The sequence below is a fragment of the Diachasma alloeum genome, unplaced genomic scaffold, assembly GCF_001412515.2.
Source record: "Diachasma alloeum isolate Michigan unplaced genomic scaffold, Dall2.0 Dall_scaffold_00288, whole genome shotgun sequence".
NCBI classification, from domain to species: domain Eukaryota; kingdom Metazoa; phylum Arthropoda; class Insecta; order Hymenoptera; family Braconidae; genus Diachasma; species Diachasma alloeum.
This window is the reverse complement of record NW_021680427.1, coordinates 1,838,977-1,863,674: the sequence shown is the minus strand read 5'-3', so window position 1 is coordinate 1,863,674 and position 24,698 is coordinate 1,838,977. Positions and strand designations below refer to the sequence as shown.

At 37.5% G+C, this 24,698-nt stretch overlaps 2 protein-coding genes across 3 annotated transcripts in view; one reads left to right on the top strand and one right to left on the bottom strand.

The window, feature by feature from the left end:
* LOC107038772 overlaps positions 1 to 24,698 on the bottom strand; it is a 469,173-nt gene that overhangs the window by 11,382 nt on the left and 433,093 nt on the right. Inside the window, exons 10-15 of the mRNA XM_029126156.1 lie at positions 20,634 to 20,748; positions 5,736 to 6,004; positions 5,333 to 5,635; positions 850 to 2,844; positions 686 to 769; positions 131 to 288 (exon numbers count right to left, since the gene is read on the bottom strand). Coding sequence (XP_028981989.1) covers positions 131 to 288; positions 686 to 769; positions 850 to 2,844; positions 5,333 to 5,635; positions 5,736 to 6,004; positions 20,634 to 20,748 — 2,924 coding nt within the window. The remainder of the gene's footprint in view (positions 1 to 130; positions 289 to 685; positions 770 to 849; positions 2,845 to 5,332; positions 5,636 to 5,735; positions 6,005 to 20,633; positions 20,749 to 24,698) is intronic.
* On the top strand, positions 9,720 to 15,409 carry LOC107038773 (esterase FE4). 2 transcript variants are annotated; one of them, XM_015258031.1, is made up of 8 exons: positions 9,720 to 9,937; positions 11,121 to 11,409; positions 11,496 to 11,681; positions 12,473 to 12,669; positions 12,731 to 12,884; positions 13,041 to 13,241; positions 14,462 to 14,606; positions 14,689 to 15,409. In XM_015258031.1, exons 1-8 carry the CDS (start codon positions 9,806 to 9,808, stop codon positions 14,852 to 14,854), a joined length of 1,470 nt encoding a protein of 489 aa, XP_015113517.1. In that variant the 5' UTR covers positions 9,720 to 9,805; the 3' UTR covers positions 14,855 to 15,409. The 2 variants fall into 2 exon arrangements, with proteins under 2 accessions (XP_015113517.1, XP_015113516.1); XM_015258030.1 differs by having other exon boundaries at positions 12,942 to 13,241.

The following is a 24,698-nucleotide window of genomic DNA, read 5'->3' as shown; positions in this document are numbered from 1 at the left end:
ACATGAAGATGGTTGAGAGGGTGGAAAAGAACAAATACGCAATTACTAAACCGACTCGTATTCTACAATATTTTTGACAAAAAAAGAAGAATTGATAAATAAGAAAATTTTTAAAATTAGACGAACTTACTTCCCGCAAATCTTGCAGGGGTAGTGTAGTGGGGTGGGCACGGGTAGTTGTTGCTCAGAACTAATGTGAGTTTGTGAGTTGGTGTTGACTGTTGCATGGCCTTTATTGGCGACAATGTTGCTTCCGGCCATCGTTACTGTTACACTTCCGCTAAAGCTCTGACAACACAAAGAAAACACAAAGCCAAAATAAACAACACCAAACACAACACGAACGATGGAGAATAAAATTAGAAAAAAAATGTATGAGTACAATTACATTTATGTGCAGTGAGGAAATCATTTGTTTCTCTCGTTCGTTTTATCATTAATCCAGGAGAATTAAGCACTTGAGGAAAACGTTTAAAACACAACGACATGCTACATTTAACGTTCACATTGGCATAGTTATTCTTTGTAATAAAAACTGTTTCATTACATTTTAATCAACAAAAATGTGGAGTCAAATCCAAATAACAACGACAAATAGTCCTCAAATAGTCTCTTCATGTTAGTGAATTCCAATCAATTGATTTCAACATTTCAAAATGGCAAATTTTTTGTTATTGATACTCACATCAGGGCAGTCGTAGGCGAAAAGCCTTAGTTCCCCTTCGCTGGTGGTCAAGGTCGCGGAGGACTCCCTCTCATTCGTTTGCAACTAATTCATAAATAAACATCCCATTTATTCATCCAAAAAAAAACACCGTTGAAAAATAAATGACCGTAATTTACCCTTACCAGTGTTCTATGTAGAATCGATTTCTCCTCACTGAAATCCATTTCAGTGACCGAGGCAATAGCATCCCTGAGTTCCTTAGTATCCTTGCTATCCCTCCCCAAATCCCGCCGCTCACACTTAATCTTCGGCCTCCCATGCCTCGCCCTAACTCTTTTATACTCATTCGGACATAATTTCTTCCATAGATAGTAGAACTGTGTGCACTGTTTAGCTGTTTTAGTACTGACATCTCTCGCTATACTATTGAAATCCTTGTTGTACTCCATCAACCCCTGATAGAAAGCCACCATTTCCTGTGATGTCCAGCGATCCGAATCCCTGCACTCATAACTCAAAAGTGGATGCTGCGACGGCAGTATCGGAGTAGGCCTCATGAGCTTCAACATAGCCTCCCTGATATTGCCTTTGCACATATGCAGAAGATGCAGTGCATACTCTTTATTTCTTCCCCCGCCAGGTACACTCGCACAACAGGCAAATTGGAGATACATGTCAACTTCATTACTACTGAGTCCATCAACAATACCAGGATCCCACAGCAAATGATCCGTCTCTTTCCCACCGCGTCCTCTCTCAGTCTCGCAGCATCCCATCGGTGGAATAGACGCCTGATACCTCGTTCCAATATTTATCCTCGGTGGTGGTCCATCATTTCCCTGTGAATCATCAGAACTGAACTCCGATTCTCTCTCATTATGATGCAATCTCGCATAAAGCCCAGGGCCTAATCTTGATGGATCCAATATAGGTGGTGGAGTATAACTGCTGTCCCAATGACGATCACAAGCTCGTCTCAATCTCGACGGATGTGACGTCAATGTACCCTCAATCCTCGGTCTCTTTCTGCTCTGTCTCAGTGGACTCGAAACATTGCTGGGACTCAGGAAAATATCGTCATCCAACAGTTCGTCTTTAATCTGCTCAACTGGAATCGGTAAATTGATCTTGTGCTTGAATGGTGCCTTCAGCGTATTTGTCGTCTGTATCAAGAATTTAGCTGGATTAATTGCCTGTTGGTGTATCTGATTGTGATACTGCTGTCCCTGTAGACTGATGCCCTGTGTCGATATATTGACGATATTGGGCTTTATCTGTGGTGAGGCTAGGTGTATCTCCTTTCTAAATGTTAATCCTGGATTCAGGGCACTACTCTGAACAAGGACGTTTGTCTTCTGTAGACCGGTTGTTTGTATTAGCTTGTACTCGCCGTTATTATCGACTACAATGCCGGCAAGGCTGCCATTCCCCAAGCCGAAGTCAATGAAATTCTGGCTTGTTATCAATTTGTAGGATTGAAATTCAAATTTACGTCGATTTGCTGCGAAGTCTTTTGGGGTTGAGGATAAGAGGGGATCTTCGGAGTTTGGCATCATTTGGTTTTGAAGGGCGTGGTGCGGGGAGACGGGGAAGCCTGAGGAGGAGAATGCAGCAGGGCCTGGAGATGAGACTGATGAAGGGGGTAGGGAAGACAGTGGTGAGGGCGCTGGTGTTGCCGAAAGAGGACTTGGTAGTGGCGAATTTGCATTTGGGGATCCAGAGCCGTACAAGTCCGTATCGCCTTCGGTCTCTTCCGGGAGGACAGCGTTCAAAGCTTCCTCGACTGCGGCTGCTGAGGACAATGTTGTTGTGTAGAATGCAGCACTCAGCGGGGATGACACGGGGCGAACTGCTTCGGGATCGTCCTGGGGACTCAGCAGGGGCAGGGTCCCGGTTAACAGGCCTTCTTGACTCGCTGGAGGTGTTGGGTATGTGAAACTCGGACTGTCGTGTCGAGTTAGGGGGGATGGGAGCGGGGATTGGGTGGAGAGGGTGTGCGGACTCTCGCTGTACTGAGTTCCGTAGGTACTGAACTCTGCGAGGGAGTCCGGGAGCGGAGAATTGACCAGCGCTTGGAGGTCTGGGTTGACTGTGTGTTGAGAGGTGAAACGATCCTCGAGGGTTATGTCTTGCAACTGGTCAGGGGACTGGTCTTGCAGGAGGCTTGATGCCTGAAACTTAAAATTTTTAAGGTTTTAGGTGGTGTTATGGCGTAGAACAGAATATTCAATTAATTATCGTAGAAGTATTCGCGAAATTTCTCAAATTGTTCATTTCCGACCAATATCAGGGATCTGTCGTTCTAAAGCCATGAAATATCGACAGAAAATGTTATATTTGAGTATTTACCGCCTCCAACTCAAAAGAAAAACTATAGCCTATCCTTCTGTTCATGGAAACGACATCGAAAAACAAAACTTTTTTTTAAAGGCCTTTCGAGTCCTCTTTTCGGGTCTCATGTCGGCAGTCTATCCAACCCTATGGATGCGGCTGTAGATTCTATACGGTGCCGTATTCGCACTCCTATAGAACGTAGGAGTAGCATGGGAAACCACAGGAAACCCATGCCGGTACAGGCGGTCACTCTATTAGCAACCTCCCGCTCGCCGGAGCCTTCCGTTGAAAAATTCGATTCCAGCGGGAATCGATCTCACAACTTTTCGCAGACTAGACTTGCGTCTAGCCCACTCGGCCACCGACGTCGGTAAAAAAAGAAGAAAAAACTTGGAAAAGCTCCTGCAATGAGACCCTTATACCCGAGTCCTGATGGCTGTCTTAGCAATACGCAAAGGGAAAAGCACACTTCACGCACTGAGAGAAAAAATTTGCTGTGCCGAAAATATATTTGTTCCGCTCAAAAATATCAAGATTATTAATATTTCTCATCATATTTGAATTCTGGCATTCTACTTGAAAGAATATGTATTCATATGCAATTGCCAGATTTTCCAGTGGAAAGAATCAATTTTTCGTTGCAGAATATTGTCTCGTGAGGAATAATAATCTGAAGACAAGAAAATTTTGTACAGGTGAACATTTATCTTTTCGGCAGAGCCAATTTTTTCGCTCAGTGCGCTGAGCCGTCAGTGTAGACGCATCAAAACATTCAATCTATCCAAAATTTGAATTCATTACTCGGTACTCGGCAAATACTCAAGTGAATCAACTTCAATTCAACTGAGATTTATATCAAACATTTATGCCGCGTCATTGTAATCCAAAGTATTATTGTTACTAAATGAATTTATCGCACTAGTTTTCACTGGAAATCCGAACTTAAAATGATAAATATGCTCGTTCTTTTCATCAAATAATGCCTCAAATTATATTTAAAACAACTAAAGAATAATAACAAAATCAAACTAAATTCAAATGATAAATCCCATTGAAAATTGTATGAATCTTGAATGAAACCAAGCTATTAATCATAAAACCAAGAGAATCTTTCAATTCGTTCCAAATTAATAATAAATAAACAATCAGCTCATGTTAGACATAAATTTTCCTGACTGAGTTAATTGTTGGTTCGGGAGTATCGTCCGTGCGATATAGGTGGTTTGCTTAGTGAATTATGAGAATATTCTAAGTGGTGAAAGGGTTTTTGATGAAGTGATTTAAAGTTATAGTCTCCGCACAGGATATGCAATTCACTACCTAAATATGGGATTAGTGTATTGTGTATATTGGATTTTTCGAAAGTGAATAAGTGAAATAAGAAATAAAAATATTGTGAGACGAGAGTAGATGGCTGTGTGACGCCAAAAGAAAATTCAAAAAATATCAGAAAGGCCAAATAGAGACGATAAGTATGAGGTGGAGTTTATCAGATTGACGTGTGAAACGAGAAGTATTTTGGTGGAGTGACAGTATCGGAAAATAAGAGTGTTTATGCTAGACGGAGTTAGGGTATTGCGTGTGGTTTGAGTGGCGGATTGAAAGAGAGTATTATATTTGACAAAGAATGCGCAGAAAGAGTGTAGGTGGGAGAGTGGGAGGTAACGAAGGAAGAAACTAAATTATGCTGAGATGAAAATATTTGGGAATGAGTCAGTGGTCGGTGAGAAGAGCTAGAGAAAAGGTCGAGAGCGTTTGTGGGCCTTATTGACACGACAAGTCTATGTGACATTGATCCATATGATTTTATATTTCATCCAGTTATATTGATAAGTTTAATATATTTGTTATCAATCCTGACTCTTGACAATGATCCTACATAAATAATCATTGAAGGATCCAAGATATTTATTTGAATTAATTTGTTCAATTCATGAAAATTGAATCCTTAAATTATGAAACTGATTTTGGACGTAAGAACGGAATTCTTTGAAACCAAAATTCCAAACTTCTGATGATAAGTTCAAGATGCTAAGGGGATTTATTGAAGACATTGTTTTTTAAATTAATGAATAAATTAAATTGAATTAAAAAGAGTAGTATAATTTTTTTATTCACTTTAATAGAATCAAGCTGATGTTTATTTAAATTAATTTGTTCGATTCATGGACATTTTATCCCAAAATTATGGAACTGTTTTTGACGTGAGAACGGAATCCACAATTGCAAACATTTGATGAGAAGTTCAAGATGTTAAGATGATTTATCGACGACATTATTTTTTATGTTACTGAATGATATAATTAAATTGAAGATATTTTTTTTAATTACCTGAATAGAATCAAGCTGACTAGCTTGCAGTAGTACTGAATCAGGAACAGCAGTGACTTGTTGAAAAACTTCATCCTGCAAACTGGGACTGAAATAGCCACCGTCTTCGGAATATCCAGTCATAGTAAAGCTCTCGGTAACAGCAGTTTGGGATTGAGGTTGAGGGGGATTAGGCTGTTGCTGCTGAGGCTGATTGGATTGTTGGGATTGATTGGCAGTTGTTTGAAGGGCCGACGAATAAGCCAGTTGAACTCGTTGGCCAGGATCAGAAGTTGTACGTTTCACTGCCATTTTGGAGGTACCCTTTAAGCATTAGACGTTTATTTTCCCCTCTCTTTCATTCTTTACGTTTGCCTTTTGTCAGACGAGAAATAAAATGGATGTAATTATTTTATGTAATTACCTTTAGTATCATATCGGCGAGGGCTTGTGCCTGCGCTTGGGTCTGCGCCTCCTGCAGTTGTTTTTGAACAGTCGTATGTGCAACTGTGACATTTGGCTGGCGAAAATGTTCAGTGTCTGATAACCTTCTGATTTTTTCACTAGCGGCGAGCGGCGGTGGTGCTGGCACAGCAAAACTCGTTTTTCCAATTACATGAGTTGCACTGTCCGCCTGTCCTGTAAACACCGATGGATTCGCTCTGGACTGATTCGCTGCATTCGCCTCTGTTGCTATGGAAAAATCAAATTGGAAAGGAAAATTCGTCTCATTAGAATTGTACCTCTTCTTTGTTTTTTATTCCTGAAAAAAATTGGAATAATAATGTTTAACAATGACGCAAAAACTCGAGCGAAATGAACTGAACGAAGGGTTGATTGGGTACAAAAGAAAATTCCCTTTGATTGCTCCATCTCTCTTCTTCCCCCGGTGAAATTGTCTTCCAAACGATTTCCCTGTCTCGTCGCAGGCTGATTTCTTATTATGACTTTCTTTTGTGTTTCCACCGTTAATGATGCATGAAAACTGTCTTGAAGGACGAGAGAATTAATGATTTCTTTTTTTCCCCCCGGTCTGCATCATTAATTCAGACGGAGTTAATACCGGAGTACTACGCTATTTATTTTAGGAATCATTTTTGTTTGTTCTTTTAAAAAATAGAGTTGAGGAATAATGGAAGCTTTATTTTTTCCCGATGGGATATACAAGGAAAATGTGGATTTTTGCGGAATTTTATAGCCGTTGATGTTGTTTTTTTGTTCGGCGGATTCGTGGATTACCCACAAATTGTAACTGCAAGCCGATTATATCCCTGAGCTTTATCGCGTGAATTGGTAGCTGGGCGATTGGCCTTTGGGGTGAATTAAGAGTTAAGCTTTGAAATGGGATTTTTACAAATTGCCACTTAAGCGGAATGTCAAATGATGTCGTGATATGAGGAATAGAGACTCTCACAGCTACAATTTTTTGATCTCATCGATTTCCATTCAAGTATTCAAATATTACCAGAAATGCAAAATTACCGTCAATTCTGCGAGTGATCACTAATCATCTCATTATTTGTGGTACAAAACCGTGTATCTAGTTGAATACTGACAGTCATTTTTGGTGATTTTCTGTGATTTAATTTCAAGAATTTTCTCAGAAATTAGAAAAACGGAGGATTGTTTAACAATTTCTTCAATTTTTTTCATCTGAAAAATTTCAGACGTTAATTTTTTGCCATTTTTCATGTCTGACATTCTGTCATTTATAAGTCATTCAGACCTTTGATTGTTAAGGTGTATCATCTGCGTCAAACAGAAAAATGTCAAACACCTGCTCGTGCCTTTTTTCTCAAAATTTTTCCTAAAATTGAATGGCAATTTTCGAAACTCCTCTATTTTTTCAAATTGATCCGATGAAAATTATTTTCAAACGGAGGTGTCTCAAAATAAGACATCTTTGATCGATTCGGGCACTTTTTGAAGTCTGAAAAATGTCAACCGAAACATTTGAAACCTAAACATTAGTTTTTGCAGTGCATACAGTTGCTTCAGTATTTCTTATAGATTTCATAAAGCTGCAATTATAGACGAACAAATGTTTATAATGTATATAAATTAGAATCAGAATTATACGATTGTAGAATTTCATACTTTAATTGAGATAATCAATTGCATCTTCTAGTTTATGCTTATTCCTATCACGTTCTATTGGAATCTGATAATTATCAAAGCATCACACAGTCGATATTTCTTACATTGGACATTTCTCTGGATCTTGATCGTTCTTAATCGCTACCGTAAACTTTGGTTGGCCCATAAAGTTGTCCGTTATCTGCTATTTTGCAATTTGTAATACTAGCAGATAACGATAGTTACCAGTCAAGTAAATGAAAATCACACTAGAATGTCTTCGCCTTGATATTAACTTCTATATGAAGGACAAATTACCCAGGAAATTAGGTATACATATGAAAAATTACTGGGACTGATTTGATTAAATTCTGTTGAAAATTAGGATGCTGAACTTCAAATTTTTCATCTAAAAACCGCAAAAACACTGAAGCAAATTTTTTCGCATATTTTAAATGAATATAAATTTCTATGCTTCAAAATGGAGTTGTAGTCATACCGCGTAGTCGAGATTTCAACGCCTTCGCGCATGACTAATGTCACAACTTCTAAATGAATCTTCCCAAATTCGTTCTCGTTTCTACAAAATGTCAGAAGTGTTCATTTTATAGATTCCAAGCACAACAATACTAGTAGGGACGATCATTGTGGGTTACAGATGAGTTTAACACCGATCACTAGCTTATGTGGCTTAAGCTGTTTATAACTTACAAGATCTATGCGCGCGCTCTCGCGCGCGCTGATCTATTCATTTGTTGAAATAAAGAAATGGAATTCATTGAATTTCATTTTCTCATGAATACCTTATAAATATTGATAATGAATCAAAGAGAATTCGACTAATGATTGAAGTGAATAGCGAAGTAGAGTAAAAGAATCTATAAAGAATTTTTCATTTTCAATTAATTATCTTCAATTTTTTTAAATAATCGGTCTCCATAAAAGGACAGAATTTATTAATTTCACCGAAAATATATATACATGTGAAATATATATATTATATACATATATGACGTGAAAAAAAAAATTTACCTCTGAAGAATTTGAAATCATGTCACTGAAGAATTTGAAAATGCCACGTGTTTTTTTGTGAATAACTTCGTGTCACATATTGACCAATCAGAATTAAGGATTAGCGGTCAGGCAGTTTCGAGATATTTCGATATAAAACAACTTCACGTTTCGTTCATCTTTAGTAAATAGGATTTGTTCCTTGTAAGGTGTCAGCAACATTCCATTGTCCAAGTCCGGCCAGGGATAAGTGATCGAGAACCCATAAGTAAATTAAATAAGGGTCAAGAGTCGCCTTAATTGGGCGCTAGAGTGCCCAACCCCTAACTGGGAGACCCGGGTCCGAATCCCGGCTGGGCGGTGCGGGATTTTTCTCTCTAAATTCTAATTCTCTTTGAGTTTATTTAAAGCCTAAAGGTGGTTAGGCGGTGTTGTGTAGTGAATTTTGAGGGAGAATTTCCGTAGTTCCGGTAGCTTATAGTTGGGAGAGTGCCCGGCGTGTTTTTTTTTTGTTTTTTTTTTCATCAAGGGTCAAAACTGAGGGCTGCGAGGGTCAGAAGGGCTAGCAATAATGGTCGGAAATACGCTTCAGAATGAAGGATTAGGCATAAAAATCATGAATCAATCGTCAGAGAATACGAATCTTCATCTTATCTAGAGGAAGATTCTAACGAAGGTTCTAGACGAAGATATCTAAATGCATATATTCTCAAGAATTACAGGATAGTGGACTTGAACTTCACAACAGACGATCACCAAAGTTAAGTAACATCGAGTAGGGTTCGGAATTGAATGGGTGACGACTCCCCAGAAATGTGTTTTTTTCTTGTCTGCGTGTATAAATCGTTTCTCATTATTTAATGCGTTATTTATTAGGGGCCAATTGTTAATAATAATTAGGTGAATAAATAATCACGTGAGTTTTTGAAGGGTTACAACCTACTTGTAGCCTGTGAGGTAACTGCGCGACGTTTTCATAAGTTCCTTGTACATCGAAACCTTTGTGAAAGCGATAACCATCTCGGTTGCACCTGATCGGCAACCGATGATAAACCGACGAAATTTTTACTCGGGTTTCTTTATGAGAACTCGAATCAGATACGTGATTTTGAACCCACAATCAGTACTAAAAATTGTCGTTAATTGATCATTGACAGTCACTCACTTACACACGAATATATGCACATGGCAGATCGTTATAGAACCGTAATCATATAATTTCCATCGATTAGTGCCTAAACGAATTGCGCTGATAAGAATACTGGAGGTCATATGAAGTAGAGGAGGCAATCATTTGTCTCATTTTGTCTCGAGTATTATCACCCACCACTCATCAATATTCGTTAGTTCGTAGCGTGCGATTCTTCAAAGACGAGGACAGCGGTTACAGTATCTCCTCCTAACGTGATGGCTCCTTTAATTATTACAAACTCGGGTGCATTGCGGGGAACTATTGATAAAAACATAGCTGGAGGAACTTATGTGGCATTCAGAGGTATTCCTTATGCAATGCCCCCAATCGGTGATTTACGATTTCGTGTGAGTAAAATAGTTAATCATCTGTATATAAAAATCGTCGGATATTGGGCAAATCAGTACACCACATGAATTCATTATCATTTCGAAATGTTCAACTCTATTTTCAAAATGACGAATTTCCACTTGTGGACGAGGGTGTCATGCCATATTGTTCCATATCCAAGTGTAACTCAATGAATGTGGGAAACGAATGGTGAAACCGCTGAGGTTAGTAGTAGAAATTCTGCCTGAATCTGCGACATTGAAAGTTGGTGGGAAAACATGGTTCTCGCGGGTTATGACTAACGTCATAACTTTTGAATGAATCTCCCCGAATTCATTTTCGCGTCTACAATTATTCTGAAGTAATGTTTAAAGTCATTGGTCATCTCTTGTGGGGGTCGATTAATAATTAATGATGCCGCGAGACATTTCACGAGTCATCACGAGACAAAACTTTGGAGAGATGATCTCGGTCTCAATGAACATGGAAATCTTTGGTCTCGTCTCGGTCTCGAAATACGTAGTATCGCCTCCTTTCGTGATGACTCCGGGTCAATTTATCTCATCTCGGTTTCCAATTTTTTGCGTTCTTTATATGTAGAAAACCGAGACGAGACAAACCGAGATTTTACATTAAAAAGCACGAAAAACTTGAGACCGAGATGAGATAAATTGAGTCGGATTCATTACGAGAGGAGTCGATACTGCGCATTTCGAGACTGAGACGAGAACAAAGATTTCCATGTTCATTGAGACCGAGATCAGCTCTCCAAAGTTTTATCTCGTAAAGTGTCTTGCGCCATCACTATTAATCATTCAAAGATCCTTTACTTCTACAGTAGGATTCCTGTAATTTCGAGCCGGCGATTTTCGACGGGCGGAGTCACTGCGTCCCCACTCTCGCGCTTTCAGTCCCCACCCCTTCCGTTTACGGAATGGGCCCATCATCTTCCGGGTGCATAGCCCTATGCTCCCGAGTGTTTCCCTAACCTCAATCATTGGGAAAAATTTACTTTGGGGTTATGTACTCACTGTTGCCCGACGGCCGAAGACAGAGAGCAACATAATGCGTTCTCTCTCTGACCTCCCCACTACGCGCGCTTGGCCAATAAGAGCTCGGCCGACTATTTTCGACTTCTCGGAATTTCTTCCCCCGTCGGATCGAAATTATAGGACTCCTACTGTACAACTTTCTTCATAGGATCCAGTACCGATTGGCGGATGGACGGGAATCAGAGATGCTACGAAATTTGGTGAAATATGTTGTCAATATAATCGCGAGCAACAGAGGTTCATCGGTAGCGAAGATTGCCTCTATCTCAATGTGTATGCACCATCGTTGGAGCCATCTAAGTCGAGAGCCGTGATGGTCTGGATACATGGAGGAAGATTCGAGTTTGGATCTGGAAACGATGATGTTCACGGACCTGATTATTTCATGAAGAAGGATGTTATTGTAGTCACTCTTAACTATCGTTTAGGTTTTTTAGGTATTTAGAATAATTATATCGTCTCACTTCGTTAAGTATTATGATATTACAATTCGGTACTTTATCGACAACCGAATTCATTTAAGGTTTTTTCACTTTGGGAGATAGAGCTGCACCCGGCAATCACGGCTTAAAGGATCAAATTCTTGCTCTGGAGTGGGTTAAGCAAAATATTTCAAAATTCGGTGGTGATCCGAACAATATAACAGCTTTCGGTCACAGTGCAGGGGCTAGTTGCATCCATCATTTGACATTATCTCCGAAGACGCGAGGTAATATTCATTAATTACAACCGAAATTTGCAGGAATACACACAAAAAAATAATAACTTATTTTAAGATTTCAAAGGTGTTGAAATGATATTTTCAAGTCTTAATTTGAAGCCTGAAATTCTTAAGTCGAGAGTTTTGAAAGTCTCAATTTGAGACGTTGAGATCTCAATTAAACCCTTTTGAAAGTCTAAAGTTGAGACTTTTGAAGGTTTCAATTGGAGACTTTCAAATTCTCACATTGAGACTTGACTTTCATAGACTCAAGTTGACACTTTTGAATGTCTCATGTTATGACTTTCGGAACTCAATTTGAAATTTTTTTAAAAGAAGAGTCCTGAAAGTCTCAATTATAGACTTACAAAAATTTCAATTTGAGAACTCGGAAAGCCTCCACTTGAGACTGTTGAAAGTCCCAATTTGAGATCATAAGTCTCAAATAAAGCTTGCGTTTTTTGGGTAGAAATTTCGTTGTCTAAGACAGTTTTAGATTCAATACTGGTCAGAATTTCTTGATTAGACTTTGCGGATTAGGATCTGATAAGAGTCTGAACAGAGTATCTGGATTGAATGTAGCAGAGTGAATTGCGATCGTATTCTGATCAATCAAATCTCGACTAGATCTGTATCGGATCCTAGAACTTTGATCAGGCATAGATTCAAACAAGCGTCATATTTCTGATGCAAAACTGATCAAAGTAAGTCTTTACTGATCAGTCTCTACTCTAGTCTGATTTGAGTTTCCACTCGACTATCGTAAATTTCATCCAAGTCATTGTTTAATTCATGTACAGGGCTGTTTCAAAGAGTTATTCTTCAGAGTGGAGTGGCACCATCTATAGTTACTCCAAAAGATGCTGTGGGATTGGGTAAAAGATTTGCAAATATGTTAGCAATAGGACTATCTGATCCAACGGATATCGTAGAGTATTTACGAACTGTCGAAGTGGAGACACTGCTCGAAGCTCAAGAGCGACTTCGTACTCCAGATGTAAGTGATTTGATGATTAACGATGGTGAGAGAGATATCAGATTAACATTTGATGTTTCAGGAATTCACAAGATGTGAGACGACTTTTTCTCCGGCATGCGATGCACCTTCCGATGATCCAATATGTCCGAAAAATCATCAAGAAGCTGTAAAGTCGGGAATCCTTGTTCCTTGTATCATTGGCCTTGTCAGTGAGGAAACGTTAATGCTACAAGGTATACAGCATCTCTTTTATTTCTTGTATGATCCACTAATGATTTTCATGTTTTAAGAGGAAATCGAAGCTCTCGGCAGGAAGATAGGGAGAATAATTCCAACCATACCTTCGAAAAATTACGAGGATAAGAATTTTTCATTTCCTAAAATTATAGAGCACTATATACGTGACTGTGGAAATGAGGAAAAGCTTATTCCCTTGCTGGTGAAACTCACTACTGATGCTTGCTTCACTGCTATGGCACACTGGGTGCTTGAATACCAGAAAGCCTCCAACGCTCCGACTTACTTCTACAATTTGTCATATGAAATCAAACAGACATTGGCCAAATTGAACCCCAAGGTTACTTTACCAGGTACAGAGATGGCTGTTCTCGTCACAAGGCCGAAAAAAACTTATCTGGCGAATGTGAAGATTGCAGGCCGAGGAATGCAATCACACGAGTCAGAGGAGTTGTTTTCGACCGAGTCCCGAACATAATTTTTCTTGATAATGTTCGTAAACGGCGTTTGCCACAGCCCTGGTCTTGATAAAGAGAAACAGTTAAGTTCGTGTGGCGCTGTAATAGCCATTATTACGCTCCAAGAGCGCTCACGCCAACCTAGAAGTCCGCAATCAAGTGAAGCATACACATGAAGAATTCTTCATGGGCATGTAGCGCCACTGGCGGCATTGCCACCAACCCTACCTAGAGAGCCACACACGGAGAGGAAATTCTACCAAAAATTAGTGTGCTATTCACCAACCCATGGGACCAAACCATGGTTACCCAAAAATTTGGATGTGGCAGTGTGGCACCCGAATTTTTAAGGAAATCCCAGGGAAAAGTAGCGTAAGATCTTTAAAAATTAGAGTGCCACATTCGAATTTTTAGACGAACCGTCCGATTTTTTTGGTAACTCCTGTTTGGTCACATGGCTAGTGGGTAGCTCACTAATGTTTTAAGGGACTCGCACGGGATTATGGTCTATTTTTCTCTCCGTGTACACCGAGAATCATATTGTTGACAAAAACCTCTCACTTTTTGCAAGAAATTTTTACTGGAAGTCTATAAGATCTCTGTTAAAGTTTTCCTACATTGAGAGAAAAACAGCAGAGTTCTCAAAAAAGTTTTACTTGGGCCAAAAATAGTTTGTTAAAAATTATCAAAACAATTTTTTTTTGTGCTGAACATGCGAAGCGTGCGCCAAGATTAAAAATTTGTATTGCAAAAATAAATTTAGTCTAGTTATTGTGAAAAGCAGAGCAATTATTCATGTTAACAATTTTTTTGTGATTTTCAACTAACGATTTTGTTGGCCCAAACAGGACTTATTTGAGCACTTGTTCGTTTTTCTCTCAGCGTAGAATTCTGTTGAAATAATTCGGTGAAAAAATTCTATTTGTTTTTTGCGTATTAAAAATTAATGCAAGTCTGCCGTCTCTTTTTTAATAGATATTTTTTTTATAGGAAAAAGTCTATAGAGGTTGATTTTTCTATGTGACTCATTCTGTTGGATTTTTTCTCCTAGTGTATCAAAATTATGCCATTACAATACTATTCGAACGACAGATGAATGATCCTATTTTCTTCAGGTACCTCCCATGCTGATGATTTAAGCTTCCTATTCCATCATAAATTGATGGATGAATTCGGAAAAAAACCTTTGTGTTCCAACGATACTCATAATCGCATTGTCCAAAGAATCGTCGAGATGTGGACAAACTTCGCTAAAACAGGGTAACTTACAGAGTAATTTCATTGTGATAGTGGTACAAGATACAGAATAATTCTGGTAAATATCGAATATTTCATTTTTAAGGAATCCAACTCCGAAAACATCGGAACTGATACCCATTATCTGGGAGCCGATTGATAATGCAAGAAAAGATGAATACAAATGTTTGTATATTACTGATACTCTGGAGATGAAAACAGAGGAGAATTATTTTACAGTTCTGGCTCGGGAAATGGAGATGTCTCAATAGAAAAGAAATAGGTTTTATTAATAATTGTACCGAACTCGTCACCTGAATATCCTGGATGTCAAATGACGAAGAAGGGAATTCGAGCTTTCAGAAAATCAATGGTTCTTAATTTTAAGGATTTTCATTCTGCAATTAAATAATCAGTTTCTTATTCTCAGTACAATGCCTTCTGTAGAACTATGAGTTTCTTAAAATCAGTAGATCGGTTCTGGAAATTAGAAACTTTCTTTCTCTGAGTGGAAACTGCGATTTTCATCAAAATTATTTGGTGAAAACGAATAGAAAGGAGGAAAATTTCGATAGTAAATGTCTTTCAATTTTCAATTGCTTGACGATGAAGGAATTGTGAAATTTTCGTGTTATTTCTAGTTGTAGCTATTAGAATAAAAAAAAAATTCAGAAAGACAAAACACTTTAAAAAATTCACTGGATTTTTTTAACATGAATATTAATCGTCTGGATACATTTGATGAAGAATCAGATTTAATAATGATGTGAAAATGTAACAAGCAAAAGCCTTATTGAGAAAAATAAATTTATATCCAAAAAGTTCAATCAGTAATTCTTCTTCGGTTAAAATAAGTAGGTTTTCGTTACTAAATTTTAAGGATTTTTGTTCTGCAATTAAATAATCAGTTTCTTATTCTCAGTACAATGCCTTCTATAGAACCATGAGTTTCATAAAATTAGTAAATAGATTCTGGTAATTGGAAACTTTCTTTCTCTGAGGGGAAAATGCGAATTTCAATTGAATTATTTAGATAAAGCGAGTAAAAAATAGAAAAATTTGGATAAATACTTTCTTCAATTGATTCAATTGATTAGTGAATTAATTTAATTTTCTTCAATTTATTGATAAATGATGATGGAGCAAATATCCATAGAAGAATTGAATGTTATTAAAATGTGACAAGGGAAATCTCTCATCAGGAAAATGAATTTCTATATAAACAGGTTTTATCAATAACTACACGGAAGCCATCAATCAATTGAATGTCTAGATGTAAACAGACAAAGTAAAGAATCCGAATGAAAAACAAAATTATTTTCATCAATAATTACGCGGAGGCACTTCTTCCAGCATCATACACGCATGAAAATATGCAGTCAAGTGGGTAAACAGAGTAGCGAGTTACCCACTCGACTGCCAGAGGGCATTTGAAAAAAAGTTTGCGTTTATACTTCGTTATTCGCTGGAGATACGTGAAGTACCCAGCATTTTTCCAGGAAAACTCGGAATACGATGTTTTCCTACCGTTACATAACATGTTTTGTTTCGGAACATATTTCATGAGCAATTTACTAGAGATAATACGAATTAATATGAATGAGAATCGGGAAAATTGTATTTTTGCTACTTCATATTTACATTCAGTCAGTTGAATGCAATATTGCTTCAAGAGGCTGACTCTTTTTTCGGAGGCAAATATGGAAGATCTAACAGTAGATATTTTTTCAGAGTGACATGGATGACGCAAATCCTATGGAGAATTCGAACATTTCCTAAAGGAAATGTTTTTCTGGTGGGATTTCCTATAGAATTCACTATAGGGTTTTCTATAGAAAGTAACACACAAAATTGAGACTCGAAACCAATCGGTCACAAGGGTCAGGATTAGGGTCATAAATCTGATAGGAAATTCTATAGAGAATCCTATAGGAAATCCTATAGGAAATCCTGTGGGAAATCCTACCAGAATAATCCCATAGGAAATGTTCGAATTCTCCATACGATTTCCTATAGAAAATCTATAGCATTTTTTCATACGTGCGTTAATGGAGAAAAATAGTCGAATGAATAATAACAATTATTAACGCCACAATTATTTGACATGAGAAACAAAATAAGGAGTTAGAAGGTACACTGACAGAAAACATTAGTTTTGGATATGCAGTGTCCCAAAATGAAATGTCATCCTTGTGAGGATACACTGAGAGAACAACGACAAAGTTCTCAAACAAGTCTTACTTGTGCCAAGAAATAGTTATTTTCGTGTCACAGGACCTGAAAAACCCCATTTCAGATCACCTCCCCCACGTGCTTGCCATCCTCGCCTTCAGCTCGGAAGGCAATCTTGCACGTGGGGGACGGTGATCTGTTTTCCAAGACTCGGGCATGTAAAGTACTATTTCATCACAAGGTTCACAAAGTATTTTCTGACGAATGTGGCTTTGTAGGCTGAGCCGAAGGCGAGGCCTATAATCACATTCGTCAGAAAATACTTTTGGACCGTGTGATGAATGCAATTTTTCGTCAGAAGGCCCGTAAACGCGGTTTACCGGGCCTTCTCACGAAAATAGTTTTTTGAAAATTATCAAAAATGTCATTCTCGTACTACTCCTTCGTTATTCAATACACCCATACGTATTTTGCTCCCGAAAAATATTTGTTTTATGCGAAACAAGGGATAGTAGTTTTTCGTTTCGGCTGTCTAATAATCACAGACAAGAAATGAACCCTTAAATGAAACAATAATAATTATATGATAGCAATCTTGTAACTTGGGGATAAAATCTTTGTTGATAAATTTTCCTCTATATGAGCTATTTTCATCCTGAAGTCACCGTCTAGTGTGAATCATTCGCCTCTTCAGCCAACTATTTCGTTGCTGTCAAAAGCAGAACAATTACTCATGTTTGAGACATTCAAATTTGAACCAAACAAATTCTTTTTTGGCAGTTTTCAACTAGCGATTTTGTTGGCCCAACCAAGACTTGTTTGAGAACGTGTTTGTTCTTCTCTCGGAGTAGGTCGGGAGACTCGTTTGGAGATGAAAACGTGTCGTGGATCCAAATGGCTCTTACGTCCCGGTGAATTTTGTCGCAGTTTTTCTCACCCCGTTTTGGCAATAGAGGAGCAAAATTCATAATGATCTATTGCGCATTGAATGCTCAATCGATTGCCATATTTTGCATTCCTCCATCTCCAGTGACAGAGAGAATATGGATTTTTCCCGGGAAGGTGTTTTGCGGCTGATCTTCCCTTTTTTGATCAATCTCCTCAAATTAAAAAAATTGGTGTCATCTTTTTTGTCAGCAACCTATTTCGCGAGGGATATCCTTAAGCCTAAGAACAAGGATGATCTTTCCTTAAGATCCTAGATTATACAAATCTGTTTCATATTCCTTTTAAAAAAAATATTTTCTGAATATATTTTTTTATACATATATATATATATATATATATATATATATATATATATATATATGATAAAAATGGAAAATTGAAACAAAATATCTTCTTTTAAAGAAATAAAAAAGATTTGTATAATCCAGGAGCTTCAGCAAAGATTAACTAATGAGTGGATTCTGTTTTGGATACTTTACGGAACAATTTAACTATCTTGTGACATGAAGTAATCATCTTGTGTGTAATAATATAATTCTAGCTGTAAAAAGTCATGGTAGAAACGTGACATTGAATTATATGTTCCTTTGATTGTTTAGTGTTACTCTTATTATTTTCAAAAATAAATGAAAGGATACAAAATACAATGAACCACTAGCTTAAGGATGCACGCACGAAGCGCGCGTTTCTTTTATAGTCACTCTTAAATAAAGCGTCGGAGAGATAAATGTTATTAAAATTTTTTTCTCCAAATGAGCCCCCCGAACTATCCTCACGAGGATGACATTTCATTTTGGGAGACCCTGTATGATATTCCGGAATCAGGAATATCTGCATTCCGAAATTCGGAATAATATTCTGGAATCCAGAATGATATTCCAGAATCCGGAATATTTTATCCTCAATTCCTGAATAATATTCCGGTGACTTCCTCGCAGTACCAGATCCGATACGGATCTATTCGAGTTTTGATTGATCAGAATAGAATCACAATTCTCATCAGATCCTGATCTGAAAGTCTAATCAAGAAATTCTGACCACTATTGGACCTAAAACTGATTTGACCCAAGCTGCCTGAGTGGAATTCCCACTCGGGTATATTATTCCAGATTCTACACTATTAAAAATTTTTTACTGAAATTTCCGTTAAGAGTCTTGGAAGTTTCTAAGAAGTAATATTTCTACTGGAATTTCAAGGAATTTTGTCATTTAAAATAGAGAATTTCATGGAAAACTCCGTGAGCACTGTAAATTTCAGTTTAATAATTCCCGGAAAATTAATAAAAAATCAGGAAAATTCAAAGAAATCTCTCCTTAAATTCCAGATTCCTCTGAATTTTCAGGGCATTCCTTAAAAATCTCTGTAATTCCAGGAATTTCAACAGAATTCCCTGAAAATTCTAGGGAATTCGGCAGTTAATATTCATTTTCACTTGAAAATTCATCTAAATTGTGAAATTTTTGTCTTCCTACCGCTAAAAAAATGGAACTTTACTTGAATTTTCAGAGAAACTTGAAATTCCATTGGCTTTTTCTCCTCAAATCGAAATCAAGGTCTTTTTCCAGAAAATTCAGCCAAATTTTGTTAACAGTGTAGAATATACGATCCCGGATTCCGGAATACGATTGAAACGTCTACACACGTCAAAACCTCACCATTATCACCACAAGCTAGAGACGATTAATGAGATCCTGTAATAACTTGCCCTCGAAACCCCTAAATTTTCCAAGATTTAGCCACCGTTTCCTCCCTTGAATTTGGAATTGACAGATTTCACCGCGAATAAACGAATCGAATCATAAATCGTTAAAAGCGCCCACTTTGTTACTACAGCTACGTACTCTCACCAATTGCAACCCGCAGAGTACGCCCTCTGCCGTGTTCAGCCTCTCCTCCTTCATCGCCCCCTCTTTCCCTAACCGCCCCATATATTCTTTTCCTTCTTCATCTCTACTGTTAGGCAGCGTCGATTGTAGAAAATGCACAGCGGGTGCACCTTTTTTGATTTATAACAACCACGTGGACAATGCAAGAAATATTCTGGCATGTTAGAACGGTAAATCAACGGGGGATGGAGAAAGGGTGGATTGGGAGAGGGGCGAGAGGGGGGGGGGGGTTGGAAAAGAGTTGGACGTTGTGCTCGTCGGGCCGTGACCACTCGCACGAAATATATTGGCAGGCAAAGGCGTGTGTATCATTTTTTCCCCGCTGTCGGATGAACAGACCAGCCATGGGATGAATAAGCTCTTTCGGTGATATAGAAATCGTCAAATTCTACGTTTTGGGGAGAATGGATTTTTCAATTTTTTCCAGCGAAACGTCGCATTTATGACAAATTAACGAACGTTGTTATATTATTTCTCCAAATTTTCCCTTGATCCCAACTGAAAATTTTATGAACATGGAGATGAATAACAAAATGGATTTTTTAATATTCATACGGAGAGAAAAGTAGATTTCACCAAAAATTCAATGAAATTCCAAAATTTTGGACAGCATTAAGTCGAGAATTCCTGAATGTATTTGAATTATCAGTGAAAAAATGAATATTTAATGTCAAATTACACTGACTTTCTAATTAATTCGAAATCCAAGAACATATTTATCAGAATTCTCCTGATTTCTATCAATTACCCGGGAATAATTAAACTAACATTTACAGTTCTCATCGATTTTCCCGTGAAATTCTGAATTTTCAATGCCAAAATTCTTCGAAAGTTCAGTGCAACTAAAATGTGATGAAAATTCTAAAAAATGGATTGCAAATTTCAACCACAAATTTTTGACAGTGCAGAAAACATTTCTTAAATCGGAAAAAAGTAGGACATCATGTGATTACCTAAATTTCCCGTGTCAAATCTTGAATTCAGTATCACTCTTCTCCAAATCTGTAAATACGTCATAAATTGATTATAATGAGAGATCCTCACCGGTCGTTCTCTTCTGAATGATCTTCTCCTCAATGAGTGCCCGAACATTAACCGAGGCTGTCTGCAGCGGCGGTCCAGGTGTCTCCTTCTTCTCGCTCTTCCTATTTTCGCCATCCTGAAAACATCAATGACCAAAAATTATCTATCAATAAGTATAGACGAGAATAGACGAGAACTGGAAGGTCGAATTGGTAAATCCTGAGTAGCTCCATCGCGTCCGGGAGTGCCATGAAGGGAGGACTGACGCCAGATTAGAAGCCATACCCGTAAATTGATACGCCGGAACAGGCGACACGCGACTAATCACTGAGCTCGGCTAATCGCTGCTACCATTCGATTATCTCGTGATGGAATCGCCGGTGTGTGATATTCCCCTTCCTTCACTTGCGTACATGTGTGTCATTGAAACATCGAAGTGAGTAATATCCGTGCATTTGATAGAATTGATGGTTTTCACTCTGTAATTTACACTTTTTTTGTGCTGTCGGCGTATCGTTCGGACTTGATGAACGTGCGAATATATTTTTGTTGATTGCAGGACATTTGTATTTCTTTGAGAACTAGAGTCTGTTACGTCCGAACACAATACTTGCTGATGGTTTCTGCTTCGGGTCAATGGAAAAATATGGGCTTTACTCCAGGGACCGAGGCAAAGTCAAATGTTTTTTTGGGGATGTCAATGCCGTCTGAATGTTTTCGGTTGGATTAGAACTAGAGTTGAGCGAGCACGGAGAAAATTATTTGGTGAATTAGGGAACAATTTACGTAATCTGCAATGGGGAATCGTTTTCCGGCAATTTTTATAGGATTGTAAGAGAAGAAATCTGAAACATTCAGTGAATTTTCAGGTTCATCACCGAACAAAGTACGAAATTGTCAGGTAATTTTTCCCGAAGAAGTAAAATTTTATAGAAACTTCCCACTTATTATGCCTCCAAAATAAAAATTTTTGGAACGTTCAATAATTTTTATGAAGCCGGTGAGTAATCTCTACGTTCCGTTCTATAAAATTTCTCAATCGTTTGGGAAAAATTACGGAACGACAATTTCAGTTCCGAATCACACTTTTTATTGAATTTTAATTCGCTCGCGGATTACCTTTCGAAACGTAATATTCACGTTTTTTCCTGGTAATTTTTCTCGCCGTGTGATTGCTAAAAATTTAAAACAATGAAAAATAATCCGCGGGTGGGTTTTTATAATTAACAATGCGGATTGGATTATTCACTGAAAAATTAATTGAAACTAGAGATATCATTCACTTAATCCTCCATTCATTTCACTAAAAAAGTGATTAAAAATTGCTAGAATAACAATGTTTGAGTCATGGAAACATCTGAATAGTTTATTCACCATTGAATAATTCTCAGAACAATTCTCTCATTTTTCCTCCCGAATTAATTAAATCACCCGATCCACGTGCAATGCACCAGCTTGTTTCGCTGATAGTTGCACCAATGTCCGAGTTCGATACATCATGCATCCTGAAATTGAAGTCTGTCTTTGACGTCGTATTATACCACACGTCCTGCGCCCGTTGCATCATGAATATTGAACAATTCATACTGTGGGAAGGGTAATAATCCCGGTGGAATTGATTATGAGACCACGTGTGCAGAGAGATTCTACTCGTCAATTCAATTCCTTCACATATGACGTTAAAAATTACTTCAATGCAACTAGAAAAATTCATTATCATAACTATTATTTGTCCATCATCCGCTCCTATAGTATATAATTCATCATTTCAAATAATTTTATTAAATTCAATGAAATTTCTTCTTTTATCTATTGTTATATTTTTAATTTAATTTAATATTTGATAAATTTTCAAATAGGAAATAATATACATCTACACCATCCATTTATCCGATAAAAATGAATCTAAAATAGATCGTTTTAATGATAATTGAATCAATTTAAACTCTTTTTTCTTATTTAAATAATCAGTGGAAGTAAAATTTTCAAAACGTGGAAAATCAACAAACTTTTAAATGCAAAAAAAATAAGTTAGGAAATGCTTTTACAAATCGAATGGAAGAGTGCTGATATCTATATTATGGAATGAATTTGAGGCATCGTAATTGAAGAAGCCATCAGAAATTTTTCCAATTTCGAAAATGGGGTTTTCCAGGTCCCGTGACACGAAAAACAATTATATTTCCCCCGTACCATGTCAATGTTTTTTTATTCACTCTCGACAAAGAGGCAATACTCATCTTTTTTTATTCAAATAACCAGTGGAAGTAAAATTTTCAAAACGTGGAAAATCAACAAACTTTTAAATGCAAAAAAAATAAGTTCGGAAATTCTTTTACAAATCGAATGGAAGAGTGCTGATATCTATATTATGAAATGAATTTGAAGCATCATAATTGAAGAAACCATCAGAAATTTTTCTTTCAGAGCAATTTACGACAAATTCTAAATTTACAAAAATCATGGAAAAAATCACACCAACGAATGTAGGTATCGCAACGATGTTTCAACTTCGAGAGAATACCTCTGAAGTTAATATTTTCAGCTAGCATTGACTGAATTTAGAGCATCATACCCAAAAATATTCTCGGAATTGTTGTTTTTATAAAATATAAAATTTTTGAGAATTATTCTAAAAATCAACACAATTATATTTCCCCCCGTACCATGTCAATGTTTTTTTATTCACTCACGACAAAGAGGCAACACTCATCATAGATGAATTCCTAGATTCTTCTAATCTAAGGATTGAAAAACTCTGTATATTATTATATTCCTCACGTAAAAATGTATCGAGTCCAACTCACGAAAGGACTGAACTATGTAACTCTTTGTAATTAAATCCTTGAAAATCCTAATATTTATAACTAATCATCTTCTATACAATTTTGGATTATACTGGATCGATATAACAACAAAAAATCCAAAACTTAAATTTGACCGATTACAAAACTTCCATTCGGAAGCAAAAAGATAGCAATTTCCAGGAATTATAACGAGACCAATCCAATTCCTCCAACCGCGTCATCAGCAATGACTCCAATAAAACTAAACTCCATTATCATAATTCCTCCCATTGCCAATTTAAACATTGTCACAAATTACAAACTCAAATTTGCACGCCTGCGGTACATCACTCCACTTTGTTCTGTATCGTAGTAAGTTTGTTATAATACAGGATGAAAGAGTCATGAATGTTACACAACTCATTCTGCGGAAAGGGTAATAATCCCGGTGGAATTAATTACGAGATCAGTTGTGCAGAGAGATTCCACTCGTCTATTCAATTCCTCCAAATATTGCTGTATCGAACAGTCGATACTCCGGAGCTAACAACTAAGCTCACGCAAGAAAATTTACGAATAACATGCGATGATTGTTTATTTATTATTAATTTGAAAGGAACTGAAAGATTCATTCTTGGTTTTGGGATTAATAGCTTGGTTTAATTCGAGATTTATACTATTTTCAATGGGATTTATTACAGTAGAGGCTTCGCATAAGATACCTCGCGCTGCGAGCGCTCGAGGCCTACCCTCACTCTCGGCACTTTCATCGTCGCCCGAATGTTTATGTTCCGTGGGCTTATTATAAGGTACCTATGGCCCCGGTCATTTTTCAACGGGAAGAGAGTAGTTATGAGGATCAGACGGTGTTTAACCCTAGTTTGGTCACCATAGGAGGGAAACGCCGCAGAAGGTCGATTTTTTTTTCTTACCATTGACTGGCTGAGCGGAAAAATCCTAAAAAATTGGAATGCGTCAATTCAAGTGTCTAGCAAATTATAATATTTTTTAAAATTATTTATATTCACAATTCCTGGAGAAAAAAAATTATTTCTAACAGACGGGCAATTTTTTCCCATGTTAAATGAAATTGCCCGTTGTGCGACGTTGCCGAAGTCTCGCTAAACGCGGCCGGGCAGTATAGAGTGAATTCGGCAACGCTTGGACCTAAATAACACGGCGGCGATTCCCTGCGGAGGTGACCAAAGTCGCAAGTTCTCATATGGTGACCAAACTAGCGTTAAGGTCAAGCGGGAGGGACGAACGAAGCGATCATGAGGGTTTAATGACCTTAAGGGGG

Coding starts and splice junctions, on each gene's coding strand:
- LOC107038773 (XM_015258030.1), top strand. CDS start 9,806: ATGGCTCCTTTAATTATTACAAACTCGGGTGCATTGCGGGGAACTATT. Junction 9,938..11,120: donor TCGGTGATTTACGATTTCGT/GTGAGTAAAATA, acceptor CTTTCTTCATAG/GATCCAGTACCGATTGGCGG. Junction 11,410..11,495: donor CTATCGTTTAGGTTTTTTAG/GTATTTAGAATA, acceptor AATTCATTTAAG/GTTTTTTCACTTTGGGAGAT.